Source organism: Protopterus annectens, chromosome 2.part0 (assembly GCF_019279795.1).
Source record: "Protopterus annectens isolate FY-2018-M chromosome 2.part0, PAN1.0, whole genome shotgun sequence".
NCBI classification, from domain to species: domain Eukaryota; kingdom Metazoa; phylum Chordata; order Ceratodontiformes; family Protopteridae; genus Protopterus; species Protopterus annectens.
Genome location: NC_056728.1, coordinates 1,358,240,834 through 1,358,262,115, shown reverse-complemented (window position 1 = coordinate 1,358,262,115; position 21,282 = coordinate 1,358,240,834). Strand labels below are relative to the sequence as shown.

The 21,282-nt window shown below is 38.5% G+C and overlaps 1 protein-coding gene across 2 annotated transcripts in view; it reads right to left on the bottom strand.

The window, feature by feature from the left end:
* Positions 1-3,969: 3,969 nt before the first annotated feature.
* NDNF (neuron derived neurotrophic factor) overlaps positions 3,970-21,282 on the bottom strand; it is a 131,674-nt gene continuing 114,361 nt past the window's right edge. For both annotated transcript variants that reach the window (XM_044061537.1, XM_044061536.1), the window contains exon 4: positions 3,970-5,921. In XM_044061537.1, the coding sequence (XP_043917472.1) occupies positions 4,525-5,921 (1,397 nt within the window). In that variant the 3' untranslated portion in view covers positions 3,970-4,524. The remainder of the gene's footprint in view (positions 5,922-21,282) is intronic.

Genomic DNA, 21,282 nt, shown 5'->3' with positions numbered 1-21,282 from the left:
ATCATGCCCCTGTTTCAAAGTGGGGAAGACTATCAGAAAATCCTCATTTAGAATTTATGAACACACACTTGCCATAAAAAATAAGGACCAGAGTAATGATTTAGCAAAACATTCGATTAGTTGTTCAAGTTTCAAAAAATTCATGTTTTTTGTACTTGAAGCTGTCAGCCTTGAAGAATTTACAGGGAACTACTGCTGGAATGCCATGAATATTCTTGGCAGATCAAATTATGATCCAACAAGTATCCAAGACTAAATAACTTTATTAACATTACATGTTTTCCGTTAGCACAGAAATTTAAATTTCTTGCTTTTTTGGAACATATGTGATACAATGTATCTTTAATTGGTAATTTCAAACCAGACACATTGTTGAAGGAAAACCCCACGACTGGTTGTTTATCAATCACATGACTTTTTGTCACCATTTTTAAATTGTTTGCATTCCTTGAGTTTTAGAGTCTGGTGGAGTTCTAGTGGATTAAAAAGAGCGAAAGCAGTAAATTGATCTAAAACTGTGTCTGAGTCTCCTCTTTGTGGTTGGTAGTTTTATGACAACTCTATGTACAGGTCTGAACTTAGGAGAAATGGTGCCCTAGGCCTACTATTTCAGCCTACCCCCCCCCCCACACACACACACCCTCCACTCCTCCCAGCTGTTTTCCCACACCATGCACATTACTTTTTTCTTCCTTTTTTCACATTTTCTTTACTCTTCAGCTTTTTTAATAAGCTGTAGCTTTCTATGTGCTCTGAATTGCATTTTAAATGTTTTTTTTTTCTCTTTACACAACCTTTTCATCCATTGATGGCTTGAACAGAAATTATGATTAAGGAAAGAAATTCACTGTTGTGGTTCAGCTTTAGTTTTCCTTGCTTTCTTTTAACACACTTTTCCAGACCAAGACAGCACAGTAATAGCCATTTAGGAAATAACTCGAACAAGTCAGGGCTCAAGGACCCATAGGGTTATAGATGCTCTGCGAAGCATTTTAGAGTATTTTCTCAGCCTTTTAATTCAATTGTAGCTTAAACAAGATTCATGAGTAAGTACAGAATTTCTGCCATATTTTTGTTTTCTTTCAAGGAAGACATAAGTTGTGCTCAAGGCTTAATGTTCAAAGCTGATAAATTAGTAGCTCACAATAAACTAATAAAACAGTTGCTGTAGGGATACACAGGTCCATTCTAGGAATACTGCCTGCCTTCCTAACCCCCCCCCCAAAAAAAAAAGACAGCCACTGCCTAGTGCCCCTTCTAATGTTAGTTTGGGAAGAAATCAGAATTCAAGTGACTGGTGACATAGCATGGCACTGCCCTCCTCCTCAGGTCAAACACAAGCTGTAATGATCTCCTGGGCACACCTCCAACATTTGACTGTGATGAAAATTGAAGTAGTAATAACCAAACAATCCCCAGTCCCCCCACACAATCTACTGCAGCTTTCTGTACACATACATTTGAGCAGGGCTGGTTTTATAATGGGTGTGGCTGAGTGCAGAGGCCGTTATCAGCTATATTGTAACAGAGTCATATCACATCTCTGTTCAGGTTAAAGAGTGTAATCAAAAAATGAATACATTTTTTTCTCCTAATTTTTCTCCAAACAGCAACAGCTTTTGTGCGGCCCATACACAGTCAAGGATGATTTGTAACCCCCCCCCCCCCGTAGCCACATGTATTGCATGTACCTAAAGATGGCTGTGTTGTTGGTTTTAGTAGAGAGAATGCCTACCACTAAGCCAGGGGCACTATGTCAGTGGTAAAATATTTAATGGAATTGTGAAACCTGTTACTTGATAACACACTGTTAGTATAACCAGAGATATCTTTGAATTTTAAAGGCGATATAAATGAGTTATTACCCAGATGGTTTATTAAGTAAATATGACTGCTGTACTACTTTTTGTTGGTTTGATTTTCATGTTACAAAATATCGCCATAAGATAACTTGTTGTTGTTGAGGGCCCCCAGGAACAGGGGGCTCCCAATGACTGCAGGGTTTGCTGGTGCCTAAAGCCGGCTATGTCTGCAATATAGTTGTTGTTGTGTCTTTCGTAGTCTTTGCAAATATTTGGTACAGCAAGTATTTTCTAATAATATTACTAATTAGTAAAAAAAAAAAAAAATGTATCCCTCATTTAAAAAGTCTCTGTGATCCAAGTTAAAAAAAAAAAAATCACTTCTTCAGTCTTATCTTAGGTAATAGCTACAGAAAAACTGAAAGAAGGGAAAACAAATATTCTACTGGTAAGTGCACTTACTTTCATTTCAAAGTTTACAGCACAAAGAACACACTTTAGTTTTAAAACGTAGAGCAATGCTAACTCATTATATTCACAGGTTTCAACTTAAATAATTGTGTACTGAATAAAACAAAAAGATTATCTGTGAAAGCTAAATATTTAAGGAGTCATGCAACATACAGTGCCCTCTAGTGGCAGATATGATAATAGCTGAAGTACATGACTACAGTTTAAAGCAGCTATAGCTTTTTCTTTTGTCTGTCTAGGACCTGCCCTGCATGCTGAGCTATATCATGGCATAGGCTTTTGCACCATGGGACTCTGTTTTGAATACTGCGTTGTTGTGCTTCTAAAGGTAAAAATGACTATCAAAATGTGAAATACAAACAGCAGCTTGTAACAGCAATTCATTCCTTACATAAAGTAAAGGGATATATGTTTATTACAAATTGCCTAGTGTATGACAACTGACAAATGCAGGTCACCAGAAGGCCAAGTGGACCTATATAAAGTCACCTTGAGATGACATTCACTTTTCATTTTACTACTAAACTTCATAGCAATTAATTATTTTCATTGAGCATTCATGTTCTTCATGGGTCTACTTCATATGACCTAAATTTCATTTGACTGAAATTCATTTGACTGAGACCAAAACACTAGTAAACAAAAACCAAAAAATGAGCGGAATACTAAAAAGGACTCTTTATTTACACACTTGATTTCTATAATAAGCCAGCTTCCTCAGACCAACAAACACAGTTAGAATCCATGACACAGTATCAATATAAACTTTAAATACTCATTTTTTTATTGTTGAGACCAAAACACTGAAAGTTCAAAAGACTGAAAACTCATTTGACTGAAACTCATAACACTGACACATTAAAGTAAAAGGTATATGCCCTTTTCCCCAATGTAGTGCGCTCCTGGAGTTAGTATATATAGTTAAGGGGGGTGTGGGGGCGAAGCCCCCCACATAGTTTAGATAAATATTGTTTTCTGCAAGACGTTATTCATTGCAGTTATAAATATCCATGTGTATGGTTTAAAATGTATAAAGTATGTGGGGGGCTTCGCCCCCCCCCCCAACTATATATACTAACTCCAGGATTGCACTACAGTGGGGAAAAGGGCATATACCTTTTACTTTAATGCGTCAGTGTTATGAGTTTCAGTCAAATGAGTTTTCAGTCTTTTGAACTTTCAGTGTTTTGGTTTCAGTCAAATGAATTTCAGTCAAATTAAATTTGGGTCATATGAAGTAGACCCTTCTTCATGATCTGCAGGTATAATAGCATGGAGACGGCCACTGGATCTGAATGAAAAATTAAAATGTTATAATTATCAATTCATACAAAATATGTTAAAATTGTGTTAGTCTCAGAATATTCTGAGGAGAATTTTATATCAGAAATCTGGTATAACTTTATCACTTGACAGCACTTGTTATAGTCCCACAAATGTTGCTGCTCCCTCACCAACAAAAGAAATTAATTACAGCCCAGTTTGTGGCAAAGGGATGTTAGAAAAGATACGTTTATTTTTACACAAAAGATCAAGGATCATAGGAAACACCAAGTATTGTATAACATTATATTTTTAATTTTATATATATACAGGTATACATGTATGACAACTTTGTACATGAAAAACATAAACATTTAAATCAACCAAATGAGATTTACAATTTGCTAATGAAACACACGGAGAGTGCAGTCCATTGGATACATCAGCCTCTGTCTGTATTTTAATGAACCTGATTTTAATACTTTACAGTCATGAAACATATAGACATTTAAGACAAGACTCTATAAAATAATTTACAGAATTTCTAGCATCTAAATGTGTGTTTCTTGTTCATAGGTTTGCTTGTGTGTAGAACAAGGCATGTATTTACTGACTTGCCTTTGAAGTTTTAGCTAACAAAATAACTTAAACACAGTTCATGCAGTTTGGAAGGCAAGAAAATGGCAGCTCCTTCAAACATTTCCTGCTGCATTTGAATTCTATTTCTGTTTCCTACACATTATGGTTCTTTGCTGCGGACACAGATGAATGCAGATGCCTGGTGCTGTTTGACAACACCAAGCATAGACCCTCCACAAAACCACTGACTTTTGTAAACATAAATATACAGGATGATATCTTTCTATAAAGTACAAATACATATCACAACTTTTCAGTTGTGTAAGTAGTCAGTCTGTGTATTTTAAAGTAAAATAATGTTTAGATTGGAGTTCTATAAACTTTTGTTTTCTTCTATATACAAGGTCCTTCAACAGAACTTTCGTGTCTTAACAAGTTTGCTTTGATACTTGACAGAGTGCCCACCATGTCCAATGACATAAACATCTAACAAGTAGGACTTTCCTGGTAGCAAACCTTTAATTGTCTCTGTAGTGACAGCTTTGTGTATGTTCTGACTGTGGAAATATTTGCAAATGACCTTCTCTGATTTTTTCCTTGTGTCAGGTCCCATACACTGGTTCTGCTCTCTTTTCTTTTGGTCTTCTGTGTAATTATCATCCACTTCTTTTTTGTAAACGCAAAATTTATTTCTGTCTTGTGTGCCTAGCCATGCCACGGTGACAGAAGAACATGTACGTAGCTTGTCAAAAGCTTTGATTCTGGTGTCTTGAGGAAGGGAAGGGAACGGTTGTTTGTTGAGTTTGGTGCTAGCTAGGAGCTTCAGTACAGATGCACTTTTTTTACTGCCTTTCAACCTAAGAAGATATTTAGCTTTAGGTTTTCCTCTGAACTGAAACTGGCGCACACCTTCGACATTTTGAGAAAGCAAAAGTTTTCCATCTCTTCTAATTTGAATTTGAACAGCATCCAAACAAGAATGGACATAAAATGCTACTTTTTGGTGGGAAGAAACTGGAGCAAACCGCAAGAACTTGGCACCTTTTCTCTTGACAAAAACATCTGTAACCTTCCCATCCTTAAGTTCAACATTCTTTTGTTTGGCTTCTTCCTTAGTCTTTGCAAAAGTTCCGACATATGCTGTGCTCATGTTGGTCAGAGTATTTACTGCAAAAACATCAAAATAATACTGGGTATCAGGCTTAAGGTCAGACACTGTAAAAATGTTTTTGTTTCCAATGCACATTCTTTGAAGGTCCACTTTCTGCTTGGCCGCTAGCTGGCGCACCAGCTTGGTGGAGGGTTTTGTCACAATAGAACGGTCACGGACAGAATCATCATCTGCTGTAAAGCCAAAGTGTGCAAAATCAAAAGGACTGAAGTCCAGTCCTGGTTTGGGAGCCATCATAAATGCATCATCTGCATTTATTTTTGCTTCAACAGCACACAGGCTTTTAAAGTTATGCTCCTTGTTAAGAACTACACAGTACTGAAGTGGTTGTTTTAAAAGGGAAGCTGTTGGACTGGGTTTCCATGCCAGAGTGACTGTGGTGCGCCCAAGAGAGGTGACATCAATGCGAGGGTCATAGGGCAACTCAGGATAAGGCTGATCAGATTCTGGAGTTGTAGTGGCATACACTTTGAAATGTGTATCTTTTTCAGTTGAAATAAGCTCTAACTGATACAAACCAGATGATGAACTTGAGGCCACAAATGACTCCACATCATTGCCTTTGTAAGAAAATAGTTCTGTACCTTCCTCATTGATAATTTGTTGTTTCTGCTGGTCAAGTGGTTCTGGGTCACCTGTAAAATAAGAACAGAGTTCAGAAGCTTGGATGGAACTCATTTTAATGTTGTTTCAGGAATAATAATACTGATGACTAATGCAATTTGCTATTGAAGAAATTACTACTTAATTAACTGCCCTGTCAACCAATTCTGTCATAGCTGTTAAGGTTAGATGCTTAAATATAACATCTTGTAACATTTATATTATTACCACTTCTGCATTTATCTTTAGGACCAAAAAGACAAGTAGACAGCAAATGGGATACTTTTAAATGAACTCATCCTATCTTTTTGTTTTATTTTTGACTATTTAGACACACGGTGTTATGGCATTGTGATACACAGCTATAGATCGAGAGCACATTTGTTATTTTTCTTACACCTCCAGACTAAACAGAAAATAAGGCTATGGTTTGATCTTGCCTTCCTGATTAATAAAATAAGATAAAAAAAAAATATGACAGCATTGTACCCCAGTGGTAAAATCTCTGGCTCACAAGTCCCAGGTTTCAATTTTGACCTGTGATCACTGTCTGTATTTTTGGAACGTGCATGATGTCCATGAGTCTGTTCGGGCTCTTTGTGCTTTCTTGACAGGTAATCTTGTTTTCTACCACTTCCACCTAGAAACATGTTTGTTGGCTTGGTATACAAAACTAGCATATCTTTGATGAGTGGCCTACTTATCTAGTTAACATATCCAAATCAAAATTAAAATGAAAAGTGAAATAAATGACTGACATATGCTTCTGCACATAAATTAGCCACATCACCTGTAGAGTGAGATGACATGCCAAATGTATCATTCACACAATCCACCACTGTCTTCCTTATAATGTTGCTACCTGTAGCTAATCACCTGGGTTATATTGTGCAGACAGGATTACCTGAAGGCTGGTCATCCTGCACCAGCTAGTAGCCAGGGTGTTAAAAGGCTGCCTTGTGGGGGGTGGGATCTGAACAGCTTATTTCCAGCTCTCTCTTCACCTAGGGGTGGATAAGGGTTTTGTTCTTCCTGACTGCATCTACCAGGCTACATGAACAGCACCTGGCAGACAGTGAATGGGGAAGATGAGACAAAGGTTTGCACTGAGTTATACCAGTGAAAGTACATGTGTGCTTTTCACATTAGTACCATTCATACCTCTCGACTATCCACATTTTTGTCTCATATTTAGCCGCGGTGATGCAGCGGTTAGCGTTGTCGTCTCACAACAAGAGGTTCTCCCGTTCAATTCTCGGCTGGACAGCCTTCTGTGTGGAGTCTGCATGTCCTCCCTGCGGTCAAATGACGTTAAAGACATGTAGGTAGGTGCGAGAATGAATGGGCATGTCTTCGTTGAAGGTTGGGCATCAGGCTGGCAACTCAGAACCATAAAAATCCACTGCCAATCATGAGTGGACCGGAGTTTTGCTGTGGTGACCCCTAACTGGGAAAAGCCAAAAGTCTTATTTTTGCTCTGTTCCTCATACATTTTATGGGTTTCTAGCAAATCACTGAGGATTAAAGTCACTAAATAATGACATACATTTGAGTTTCAAACTTCATATCCTTCAGAAAATACATGGTAACATAAATCCTGTTATTCTAGCAACTTCATAAGTTTATAAGAGCAATATTTAAAATATGTTCTTGTGTTGGGTCTTTGTCCACCCATTATTTCAGGTTTTCTCCAGATTTCTTGCACTAAGAAGGTGAGAGGTATGGTCCCATTGCATTTTCAGGTGGGAATAGCAGGTAGGGTATAAACAATAAAGGCTACAACATTTTTCCAAAGTTGCAACATCAAATTGGGCTTTGACTGCAAATCAATAGTCTTAGCTGGTGAGGGCTAAGCCTGAGCACATCTCTTATTCTAGGGTCTGTACCCTGCACATCTGATACAAATATAATCAAATCTACAGTCATTGCATTTTTGGATTAAGGAAAAATCCCTCTTTGTATTATCCCCTCTCAGTAAACTGGTTCTTTGTTTTTTCACCAGGAATTGTGAGTCACATAAAGCAACCTTGCAACATTAGATGGCACATGTGAAAACAACTGCATAGAAAGTGGCGTATAGCTAGTCTGCAGTCTGATAATCTAATGGAGATCTTTGTAGGTTGCACATAATATTAAACTCACTAAGATTAAAGTGCAAGTGAGTCAGACATTAATTACAGTCCCTAATCAAGTGATAACAGACACTTATCTGGATGGCATTTGATTAATGTCAGGCTAATAACACACACAATGATGTCCAAGATGCCAATACATGGATGTGGCTATCCAGGAAATATGTTATCACAGCTGATAAGTACTACTGTTTACAAAACTGGATGCCATGTTTTATATTTTTAAAAATGTTATGTGTCCATGAGGGGATAACACTTTGCTTGTAAGAAAGCAGTTATGCTTCCTGCATTAGTGTGCATGCTTAGAGTGTGCACATTTAGTGGTGTAACAACATCAGAGTAACACTCAAACAGTAGGTCCGATATACTTTTATGCTGGTAGGCAGACCCTAGAAACTGTCCACAGGCCATCATCAGCTTTAGTTCATGAGTTTCCAAAACAGCGTGCACACAATGTGATGGCATGTTAACATCAGATGCAGATAAAGTATAGGATCTAAAGATTGCAACGGACAGGTTTATGGCTCAGTCTGGACATGGCAATATTGTATGAATATAACTTCCCTTCCTTGTGCTTTTATCGCACCCCCCCCCCCCGTCCATTTTGGATTGTTATACAATTAAAATACAGAAGTAAGGACTGTTCGATAGCAATGATATGCAACCAGGTTACTGAACCACTGAACCACTGAACTGTATCTCAGAGCCATTAGATAATTGAAAGGCAAGAGTGGATAAAAGGAAGATGTAACCTCAAGCAAAACATTACAGCCAGTAAGATCTTAACAAAAAAGCAAACTAAGATTTGTGACCAGATGAAACATTACGACAGGATTAAAAATGCATTGAATAAAAGTGGAAGTTCTGAGTCCTTGAATGTAAAATTCCTGGCTACCATGAAATGAGAGAAAGTGAAGTAAACAATGAAAAAAAAAACATACATTGGTGAATGAACTTGTGACATGATAGTATATAGAAAGACAAGTGCTAAGTCTGTCTTCTCACATAAAATAGCTGAAGGTTGTTCATATATTTTTGCAAATGATCCTTGTAGGGGCACAGTGCAGCCTCAAAGAAAAGTTAAGTACAGGGGGGAAATGACAGTTTGGGTGTGGAGTGACATCAAGTTGCCACTTCTGCCAGATACTTAGGAAGTACCATATACATCATATACATCCCAACCCAAAGCATTCCTGATGGTTGCCAAGCAGAAGCAAACAGTTGTGCTATACTGTATATAAGTTATACTGTTTATGTTTGAGTTGAGTCTTTTTTTTATTGTGGTTATGCTTTTACTAATATGCACTCCATAAACTTGGATGTCTATAATGAGGAATTCTGTAGTCTTTGGTTTGCCCTTTGAAAAAAGATTAACATGCATAGTGATAAGCAGGGTTTGTCTAGCTCATTGATGCAGCTGGGTGGCAGAGTTATGAGGCTTAAAAATAGCCTGTGTTCATTTTCCATCTAAGACACATAATTCTTATTTATTTGTGTTTACATTAAACCTGTATAAGCTACACTGACAGGTCCTTCCTGGTCTAGTACTGTGGCCATCTGCTCACTCAGTCAAAGAATAGTTTTAGATTTGTTTGACAACACCTTCCTGATAAGAAACAGTTCTGCCTTGGGTCCTGCACTCTGCAAGTACTTAAAGACAATAATTAGAGCCCTTCCAAAGTGATTTCATGATTTGCTTTACAGATGATGCCAAATGCACAGGTTTAAATGGAATTTATTGTTCTTCCATGGCTTCTTTCTTGTAGATTTGTGAAGTATGTACTGTGTATGCTTTCTGCATATACATGCAGATGCTTGTCCAGTGAAACCAAAGTAATAAATTTCATATATTAAGTGAATACAAAATTGTCTGAGGGTATTTTAGATAATTTGCATGCCTGCTTAAAATAACAAAAAGAGTCAACAAATGTCCCCCATCCATCCATCTTTAACCATTAGTTGTAGTGAGTGTTCTGGTAGTAGCTAGTTGAACTGTATAAACAGAATTTTCTGCTCTCAGTAACAGTCTCTCATACATCCTGTGGGATCCTCAAGAACTGCCAGGCAAGCAAAGAGACATAATCTTTCCAACATGCCCTGAATCAGTGGCAGGGTTTCCTCACAGCAGGCTGTACCTCCTGTGGGAGATACCCAGATGGTCGTATCTCAAACTTCCTCATCTATCTGCTTTCAGCACAGTGAAGAAGTGGCAGTATTTCAAGACACTGCCCAATTGCCAAGCTCCTTACTGCAGCATGGACATTGAGCGCAGCAGTTCTGTGAACAAACGTCATTCCCACTGCCTATACATGTAGTGTCATTGTTTCAGTCACCACCCAAACCTCATGTCCAGTTCTGTCTTCATCACTACAGTGCATAACAGTTATTGCATTAGTGCTGCCCCTGCAGTACTCCATGTTAAACCACCCATTTTGCTCAACCTGCACACATAAAGAAAATCCCTTAGATACTTAAACATTCACCTGAGGTAGCTGCTAGTCCCTTACCAGGAGACACCTACTTAGGAAAGAATCGTGACACCAAAACTGAAGGTGCTTATTTGCACCCTAACCATTTCACATTCAGCAGCAGCTCTTCCTAGTACACACTGTAGATTGTAATGGTTTAAGACCAGGAAAGCAACATCAACTGTAAACTAACAATGCTGCATCCCTCACATCCTCATCCTTGTAATCATTTCAAACCTCGGCTATAACTTGGTATCCTATCCAAGAATGCCACAAACAGGAGCAACAATCTGTAGAGACTGCAACTATATAATGCGCATTAATCATTTCCCAGGTATATGTAACAAATGTTACCATGTAAGGGAAACCAGAAATTACCCAGTGTTGCAAATGTCTATGATTTTGTGGTAAGAACAATGAAGAACTATGACAACTTGCTGCAACTTAAGTTTCCTGCTAGAGAAGAGCAGCTGCCTATACAATAATGAATCTGTGTCGCACCAGTATAGTAATGCTGGACAGCTGACATTCCAAAATGGACAAAATAAGTGAGGGGCTCCTGCAAATAATGACTAAAGCCCCTTGGGCAATGTTTTGTGAAGTGTTCAGAGCAGCTACCTATACAATAATGAATCTGTGTCGCACCAGTATAGTAATGCTGCACAGCTGACATTCCAAAATGGACAAAATAAGTGAGGGGCTCCTGCAAATAATGACTAAAGCCCCTTGGGCAATGTTTTGTGAAGTGTTCAGAGCAGCTACCTATACAATAATGAATCTGTGTCGCACCAGTATAGTAATGCTGCACAGCTGACATTCCAAAATGGGCAAAATAAGTGAGGGTCTCCTGCAAATAATGACTAAAGCCCCTTGGGCAATGTTTTGTGAAGTGTTCAGTCATACACAGAAAAACAGAGCATTCCCAAAAGCTGCAGTACATGTTAAATGACTCAGAGCTTCATCTTGACCAGTACTTTACATCCTAGGGAATTGCAGTCTGCACCACTGCAAAATAGGTTCTACTGCACCTCACTTTGATTCACCTAGTCGGTGCTTCACCGCAATAAAACAAACTGGTCAAAGCATTGAAAGGTGCAAAAATAATATTTTTGTAACTTTTGTAATAACTTGTATATTTTGTAAAACTTTGTTAACTTAGTTACTTATGTTACCATTGGAGCTTTTGTCCCCGAGCCTCTGCTGAAAATGGGACTTTAGCCCAGCCCAGTAAAAAAATGCAAATAAAATAAATAAATAAAAAAGAAAACATTTTTGTAGGGTGTAAACTCCTTTAACCCCTGTGCTTCCTTAACATTCTTACTTATTTACACTCTTTGCAAAGTCATGCAACCATGGGGAAAACTAGGAAACCCCAAATAACTTTGCTTTACTGCCAAAACTGAGCAGAAAATTGAAAATCCCCAAATGTTTATATCACTGTCAGTGCACTTATCCAAACATGCCAGCAGTGATGCTCACTGACAAACATTGATCAGCGAGATTCATCCCAGGAAAGTCTGCCCAACAAGTTGCAGCATTGTCCAGTTCATGTCTGCCCAACAACAGGACAACTAGCACAGTATTTACATTGAAATTGAAGGTCTTTTTGGGAGGCTCTGCATTCCTAATGATAGTGGACCCCCCCCAACTGACTAAAAGTAATCTGTTTGCCGTCAATGGTGAAAGCTAATATCAATTGAAAGAATGACATTTGCTTGAAGGTTTGTCTGAATGTAGTCAGTTTTGTTTTCATTTGTATATTCATTAAACAGCTTAATTTATTTATTTTAATTATTCAGATTGTTTACTGGGGTCGAGCATTGATCACAGTGGACTAATTTCAGTACAACCTGGGTGAATACAGTCACAGTATAATAAAAATAGCTATTAATAGTCTATAGAAATATTTCCTCCACCAACAACAGAAAAACTAAAAGTGACAATAATCCACAAGTATAAAACAACAAGGATTAAATGCAAAATTTACAAACACAGGCTAATGCCGTTTGGGCTTCAAGTTTAGAGGAGGAAATGCAGAAGAAGAAGAAGGGAGGAGTGAAGTATAGAGAAGTCCATGTAAGTGTGGTTAGGTAATGTGGCTTAGCTGGTTGCACCCAGACTGGTTTTGTTTCTGGAGATGTGTTTTGAGTCGTGATTTAAATCTGGGGGAGGTGTTTTAGAAAGTGTGGAAGATATGCTCAGAGTTAAACTTCTACAATTACAAATGTATGATTAGTTCAATGTGGCTAGGATTTGGTGATCTGCATGGTGGGTACAGACTGGGAGTGACTTCTGAGGGTGTAGAAACAGATTTTCACAGTGAGTGTTGCAGTGAAAGGGAACGATGTTTCAGGATGTAACAAGAGTATGAAAAATGTGAGACAAGTAAAAGGTCTGTTCCTTGTTTGAGTGGTATCCATTTTGCTTTTTGAGTGTGAAACAGTGGTGTTCATGACTGGAAGAGGTTATATTGATGTGACATAGTTTACTTCTGATACATTATACAGTGGATGTGTTTTTGATGTTAGCTGCAGTTGCTGTGGACTGGTTGTGTCTGAAATGAGTTAGAAGAACTCATTTCCTGCAACTACCCTTACTGGAGCCGTTAGGAAGGGGGATGATTTGTCCTATCTGAACAAAAGTACGGAATTAACTTTTGTTCATTTTTCCTCTGTGAGTTTGGAGCTTAAGGGTCTGGTTAAATCAAATACTAAGATAGGGAAGGATGTTGCTACTTCAGTGGGAGCATATTTAATATATTTGACATCTAGTGAGTCTGAGGATTTGGAAAGTTTTTGATTAGTGCCACAAAGCCTACTTTTGGTTTCAGCAGGGTTAAGTCATAGTTTCTATAGTTTAATCATTTGTTAAGTGAGTATGGCTCTTTAAGTTGGTTTTAAATTACAATGTAAGAGGGGCTGGGACTAATATGATCACATAATTTGTGCATAAGAGCATATGTATTTGTTGGGGGTCATAAAGCAATTTGTTGATGAACACCGAGAAAAGTTATCAGTGCAAGTATAAACCCCTGAGAAACATGGGATGCCTGTTCAGAGATGGGCAAGCCTGTTTTAACATTGACTAGTCTGCTGTGTAAGACGTCTTTGATCCAGGAGGATATGTCAGTGTTTATGTCAAATAATCCTATATGTTATGTTATGAAGGAGGAGGCTGTAGTTTATGAGATCAAAGGCCTTTGTAAAAACTATGAAGACAGCATCCCGTAGGGTTGCCTTAGTCCATACTTATAAGATTTCATTGCTGAGGGTCCATAAAATGGTCATGGTGCTCTGTCCTTCACAGACGCCATATTGTTTCAATTAGAGAAGTTGGCATTGCTCCATGTAGTTAATAAGTTGGTGGTAAATTATTTTCTTTTTCTAGATCTTTAGCAAATGTGGGCAGAATGGAGATGGAGCGAAAGTGTGGGGTATTGTCAAGTTTTGCTTATTTAGACAGAGGTTTGACTAGTGCTATTTTCCAGATACTGTTCCACCATGTTAGGACATAAGACAGGCTATGCTCCCTGTGGGCCTCTGAAAGTTGGTATTGTGACATACACAAACACACACATACAAGCATACATACTCTCTCTCTCTCTCTCCCTCTCTGACTTGCAGTCACACATTCTCTAACAGATCATAGTTTTCTTAGCTCAGAAAGTTTACAATGAGAAGAATGCACAGAGTGGACTAATATTGTTTCCCTGAGAGGCACTGGTGATGGGAACAATTCATTAATGATGTGCATTATGTTCATTACCATTCCAGTGTAACAGCCTGCATCTGTCTGTAACATCACTGCCCTGCAAGTGTTGTACAACATTTGCAGTTCTGCATGTTAGTTGCACACGCAGGTGAGGGTATGCATGCATGTAGTGTCAGTGTTGTGCAACATTTGCAGTTCTGCATATTAGTTGTGCACAGGGGTGAGGGTATACATGCATGTAGTGTCAGTGTTGTGCAACATTTGCAGTTCTGCATGTCAGTTGTGTTCAGGATGGTTATTAATGCATGTGAAATTAATACTGTTTATTGCAGTCCTTATGGTGTACACTTCTAACTGCTGACCAGCAGTCTGTGTTAGTCCTGTTTGCTTTCTGTTACAGTACAGTATCCTGACTGACGGCTCTGGTAGGTCATCTGTTTGTCTTAGTGACCATGTTGTTCTGTGGACTGTGAATCAGTTTTTTTTCCTGTGAAACTTCTTTCTGAGTACTAAGCCCATGCAATATGTGCTGTTTTATGAACTTTGCCCAATGAATATATTGCTGTTGTCTTGATCTGATGACATGTTTAGTACACCTACTTGAGAGAATGGAATTACTCCTTTAAACAAGATGAACGGTACCATATTCACTTTTTAACTCTTGACCTTTCTGTTATGCCATTGTCTTCTACATCCATGCATCCTAATATCCACATTATTATCCAGATGTCATCCGATCATTACTAAATAAAATAGCATTATCAACTACTTCCCACATTTGTTTACATTTCTGATGCATTCCAGCAGTTTATTTAGATATGCAGTCGATACTAACTTTTGTTCTGAGTGCTTAAAAGACAGATTAGGATGGCTGACTCGTTAAATTTCTCACTGTGCTCTTACCATCACATAATTAATCATTTTCATAAAGAGCTTTAACACACTATTGTCTAGGTCAAGCTGTGTAAAGGCACTGGCATCCAACACCAACTCATCTAGTTGCGTATTTTTGAGCTGCTACAGTGTACCAAATAACATGGATGCCATTGAGTGGCGCCAACGATAAATAATTCTGTTATTCTGCTTCGATTCTCCTCCACATTATGTTTATAAAACCTGAAATACTGTTCCAAGATTTCCCACTTCTGGCTATACAATGAGCAATACTCTTCTAAAACCTACCTTTAAGCATCGCTACACTTTGGCAGTTAACGTGTTATGTAACTGACTCAGTAAAGAATCGTCTAGTTGCATTAGGTTACTTTCTGTATTGTATTACTACCATATGCATACCTTTTAAAGTACTGCATTTGTTTCATAATGTAATGTTTTTATAAAAAATGTAAAACAAACAATGCTGTTTTATTTGTATTCATATTCAGTTCATCACACTTTCCACAATGTTTGACAGCATTGCTTATGGATTATAGCCAACTTAGTGCATCTTATACAAAACAGGAATAAACTCATGGGAGGTTTCTGGCTGACACCTATAGTATGCAATTCACACATGAGCACTGACAACACTAATTTGTTTACAACATTGACTATTTAACAAAAATGTTGCTATTTTTATACATGCAAATAATAACCTAGATTCTTACAGCAACCTTCATCAAAATGAAAACAGACATAGTGGCAGATGTTTTGTTTTCTGAAAATAGACAAAATGCATCTCACAGTTGTATTTTCTATAGCTTGAAATTCGATATTCTATTTGCTTGTGTTCTAGGGTTGAATGAATATCTCTGGATGTTTTAAATCAATTTATTGTTGAATATTTAAACTCCGATTATTTATATATTTTTTTTATAGCAAATGGACTTGAAACCTGAACCAGAATCTGAACTGAGTCAAACACACTTGGAGCAATACAAATATTTGTTTTTTAGTCATAAAGATTATTAGTTAAACAGAATAAGGATGCCTCCAACCAATAAATATTATGCCTATTTCTAAAACCTAAAGTTTATTTCAGAGGATACCTTAATTCTTAATTAGGGGTACTGGTCCATTTATCAAAAAGGTTAAGGACAGTGTTGTGTGGGCCATAATCTATGAGTATTTGATCAGCAGAATGACAAGACCCTAGAGTACGGGTCACAGCACAAACTCCTAACTTCAAAGGAAATGGTTTATGTTGAACATGCAGTGTTCAAACCCCAATGAAGGAAGCAGGGCTCATTAAATAAAGACACACTAGATAAAACACTATGGAATTGCAGGGTTGAAGGTTTTGGCTACCATCATACCAGCTGAAACTGGTACAAACTGTTGCCACAGAAAACATAACTACCAGGCTGACAGTTGCTAAATCCCAGACCAGGTTTATAAAAGATAAATGATTAAAAGGATCCAGAGTGATGTGATACTTAAAAGTAATGGATTATGGTAGTGAAAGCAGTTAAAAAAATGCAATAAAATAGTGATCACCCTCACTAAATAAATCAGGGTAATGGGGGTGTATAATGCAGTGAAGTACATACTGGATGTTGTCTTTTCCCTTGTTGTATTGCAGAAAATGGGATTTCACTGTATGTTAATGTTAGAAAGGCTTTGCACTTCCTTGAAACCTACAACTTTCCAGGAATGAGAACTCGCACAGTTACCATACATCCTACCTATGACCAACCATAGGTTATAAACTGACTATCTTTCGTTGACCAGGTTGGTCCCACTAGGCTTGAGGCTTCTTTTTAGGGAGGAGACCTGAGGTAGTATTTATACTTCTAGAGGAAGTTTGGCCAGGGCTTTGGGGAACTTCCCCAACTTTTTTGATAGGTGCCATGTGATATTTTCCATCTGCTTGAGTTACCATCAACTCAATTAAATGGTATCTCAGTTTAATGTCTCATATGAAGGAGTGCAGCACCCCCCCAATCCATTCACCTGGAGTGGGAATAGAACCTACAACTGTCTGGTCTTCCAGAACCCAAGGTCAGTGTGCTAGCTGTTGCACCACTGATACTGTGGATGTGACAAAATTATGGTGCTAAGCATTAGAAAACATGTATTAATTCAAGTCTAATTATTCTGTTAAGGTACTAAGTTAGCAGTACCAATATTTAAATGTCCCTGATTAAGGACCTTTACTGTATTTAGCTCTGTCCCTGAAGTCTGAGAACTACAACTTTTATTGTGTAGATCACCACTATTAAAGTAATTCTGGCTACTGGAACTTAAGCCAGAGAAAGCCTGGATGTCTGGCCTGATATCTAGAGCTCAGGACCCTTCACTCTGTAGGTGTTGTGGACTTCTACTCCTATGAGACATCAGGAAATCTTTAGCATGTAAATGACATCTATTCATGCCCTATTAGAGTTTTCCTGCTCAGGAGCAGGGCCCTGCACAGAAAGAGTTAAAGAGTAAGGCCCTGTAAAAACAATGAGTAGTGCAGAGTAGAAAAGACCCTCATTTGCTATAGTAGGGAGAGAAAAAAAGAAATAGCGTGCCCTAAATATTATTCAAACCTGAGCAGGCCCAAGGGTCCAGTAGGGGAGAAAGGGGAAATGATAGGATAAAGATAAGGTAGCCCACCCCCAGCTCAGGATGTCATATAGTGAGAGAGAGGATTGTGGGAGAGAGACTGGAGGTTTGATGGGTTGAGAGGGAGGAGAGACTATCCTAGTAGTCATGGTTATTGTCAGGGATATGAAATCCTATGGGAATCCCCAGGCTTTCCATTATGGTTTTCCTGCCACCTTTTCTTGTACTGAACCTGCATTTTCTTTACTGTCTTGCCTTACTTTGCCTATGATAGTAAGGGCCTGACTTAAAGGGGTGGAGTCTATCATAGCTTGGCATTGAGAGTGAAAGTGCTGTTTACACTCTGCATAATTTTACCCCTTTCCCTCATCTTCCTAGAATATTTACCCATTTTACCCCTTTCCTTCATCTTCCTAGAATATTTACCCATTTTACCCCTTTCCTTCATCTTCCTAGAATATTTACCCATTTTACCCCTTTCCTTCATCTTCCTAGAATATTTACCCATTTTACCCCTTTCCTTCATCTTCCTAGAATATTTACCCATTTTACCCCTTTCCTTCATCTTCCTAGAATATTTACCCATTTTACCCCTTTCCTTCATCTTCCTAGAATATTTACCCATTTTACCCCCTTCCTTCATCTTCCTAGAATATTTACCCATTTTACCCCTTTCCTTCATCTTCCTAGAATATTTACCCATTTTACCCCTTTCCTTCATCTTCCTAGAATATTTACCCATTTTACCCCTTTCCTTCATCTTCCTAGAATATTTACCCATTTTACCCCTTTCCTTCATCTTCCTAGAATATTTACCCATAGGGTCAGGAAGGCCTTCTAATGACAGAGCCCACAGCTGCCATCTGAATACTGACTCACCAGCATTACAGTTACACTTGACTGACTGTTTTGCCATCTGATAGAGGTCCATTAACTTTGCCCCAACGTTTATAGCAAACACTGCCACAAACTTGTTTCTCTGTTGGTTGAAGAGAAAAAAGTTGTACTTTGTTATATGTGTCTGATAGTTTGCAAGTTTGCAGTCACAATCTGAAAATTAACTTGTGCATTTAATCATGCTGTTGAAATATAATGTCAAAAATAAAAATGGTTTTACTTCCTAATTCTGAACCATGTTAAAACCAAGTGTTCAGTAGTCAATGTTTTGAAAATGTGACCGTTGAACTGCATTTGGTGTCCGGATATCAGTATTACAGATTCACTAGGTTTACCTTCGATGTTAAACAACTTTGAAACCAAACATTTGATTTAACGTTACTCGAACAATGTAATTTCTGGATTTTGATAGTAAACCATGTCTGACAATTAATGGATCCAAAATCCAGAAAAGCAGCTGTATAAGCCTTATTTCCAAACTGGTATAGCACTTTGTTTCCTTGTCATTTGCAGGGTACTGGGGAAAGAACCATTTTAGACCCCTTCTCTGGGCCCATAAACACTATAGCTGCATCTACTATGGGATTCTTGTAAAGGTAGTTATGAGACTCCAATAACATATAAAACCTGTCTGGTTTCTTAAGAGCACCAGGTTGGGAGTCTGGGTCCTTGGTGGCTGCAAGAAAGGCATCTTCCAGTGCTATGAGCACAGGAAGAATCGCACAGGTTTAGGGGCATCCAGACCATATAAGTGAAAGTATCTTTTCTCTGCCTCTGATATCTCCTTTGCCTCCCCATTAAAGTTCTCCTACTTTTTGCCAAGAGTATCTCCAAATGAGATTTCTTCTCTGAGAGGAAATGAAATAGAAATAGTGGTGTCTGTGTCAATATCATATCTTAAGGGGAAAAAAATCTGAGAAGTGTAATCCAAGTCTTCCTCACATCAAAAGAGCCTCTCTGTACCTTTCCAAGACAGCGTTTCCTCTTCCTTTCACCAGACACAAATGGAATTACATTTAGCTGCAGGCTTTGTAAGGTTAGCTGGAGACCTTGAGCTGAAGTGATTTATTGTTCAGGGAGGGCCTGGGGGTTGGTCTAGGGAAAAGGAACTGACCAACATCTGAGACCCACATGCCTGAGGGATCCTGGGCCTGGTGACTTGTATTTCATCTCCTGGGTCCTTTACAGGGTATGCCCTTCTTGCAAGTTCTATTTTCAGGTCAAGATTGCCAGAGTTCCACCACATGGCCATCAATGCCCTCCTTAGAGACAATGATAGACAACTTGTACTCCCCTTCAGAAATCATGACATGTGCTTTAGTAACACTCAGGACATGGTCTCCAGATGAACACTGGTCACTGACTTGGGCACTTTGCTCTATAGGTTAATGGCTTCCAAATAGACTTCATCAAAGGCCTCAGAAAGGTCATATGTATGGTCCCAGGGCTGCAAAAACACCCCACAGCCTAAACCCTCAAGCTGGGACTGGATGTTGGACATTAAAATTGCACCACCCACATCCCTTCTCTGCCTTCCCCTTAAAATGCTTTTTTCAGGGGGATGTTGGAGGCTAAAGACAAACACAAGGATATCATGGCAGACCAGTTAATGGTCTCGAGATGTTTTCTGCTAATTAGTTATGTAAAAAGCACTGCCTATATCTTAACATTTTTGGAGTGAATCCCTGGCAGACACTGCAGTCCTCATTGTCATGTTCTGGACCCAAATAGAACACATAACAATTTGAAAAAAAAAAACTTTGTGGTGAATCTGCTAACCACAAGAGCATCTAACTGTCTTAGGCTATAACATACTCTTAATGCATGCTTGACATTAAACTAACTAGACAAAAATTATACTCTAACCAGAGGTAAAACAGAAAAATATAAAAGATAAAGAAGATAGGGAGGTTCCCTGGTAGATTTCTTCTCTATCGTGAGCAGTCTGGAAGATGCTGGACTAGGCATGTCAATACTGTAATGCATACATTGTGAGCTGTAGCATGAAGGATCTAATATGGCATGGGGAGAGCATCCACAACATCTGGTAGTGAAAGGGGAAGGGTGCTGAGCTGCAGAACGTGGGCTGGATGTGTGGGCCTTTGCAATGAAGTCCCAGGAGTCAGGACTCCTGCAACAGTGATCTAAACAAAGAGCATTTATACATTTGCCATTGACTTCACTGGCTTAAGTACAACATTGATATAATGTCTAGTGAGTATAATGGACATCTACAATGGGCACTGATATAATGTCTTATGAGTAAGATGGACAGCTATAATGGGCACTGATATGTCTAGTGAGTAAGATGGACAGCTACAATGGGCACTGATATAATGTCTAGTGAGTAAGATGGACATCTGCAATGGGCACTGATATAATGTGAGTAAGATGGACATCTACAATGGGCACTGATATAATGTCTTGTGAGTAAGATGGTCAGCTACAATGGGCACTGATACAATGTCTTGTGAGTAAGATGGACAGCTACAGTGGGCACTGATACAATGTCTAGTAAGTAAAATGGACAACTACAATGGGCACTGAAATAATGTCTTGTGAGTAAGATGGACAGCTACAGTGGGCACTGATACAATGTCTAGTAAGTATAATGGACATCTACAATGGGCACTGATATAATGTCTTGTGAGTAAGATGGACAGCTACAATGGGCACTGATATAATGTCTAATGAGTATA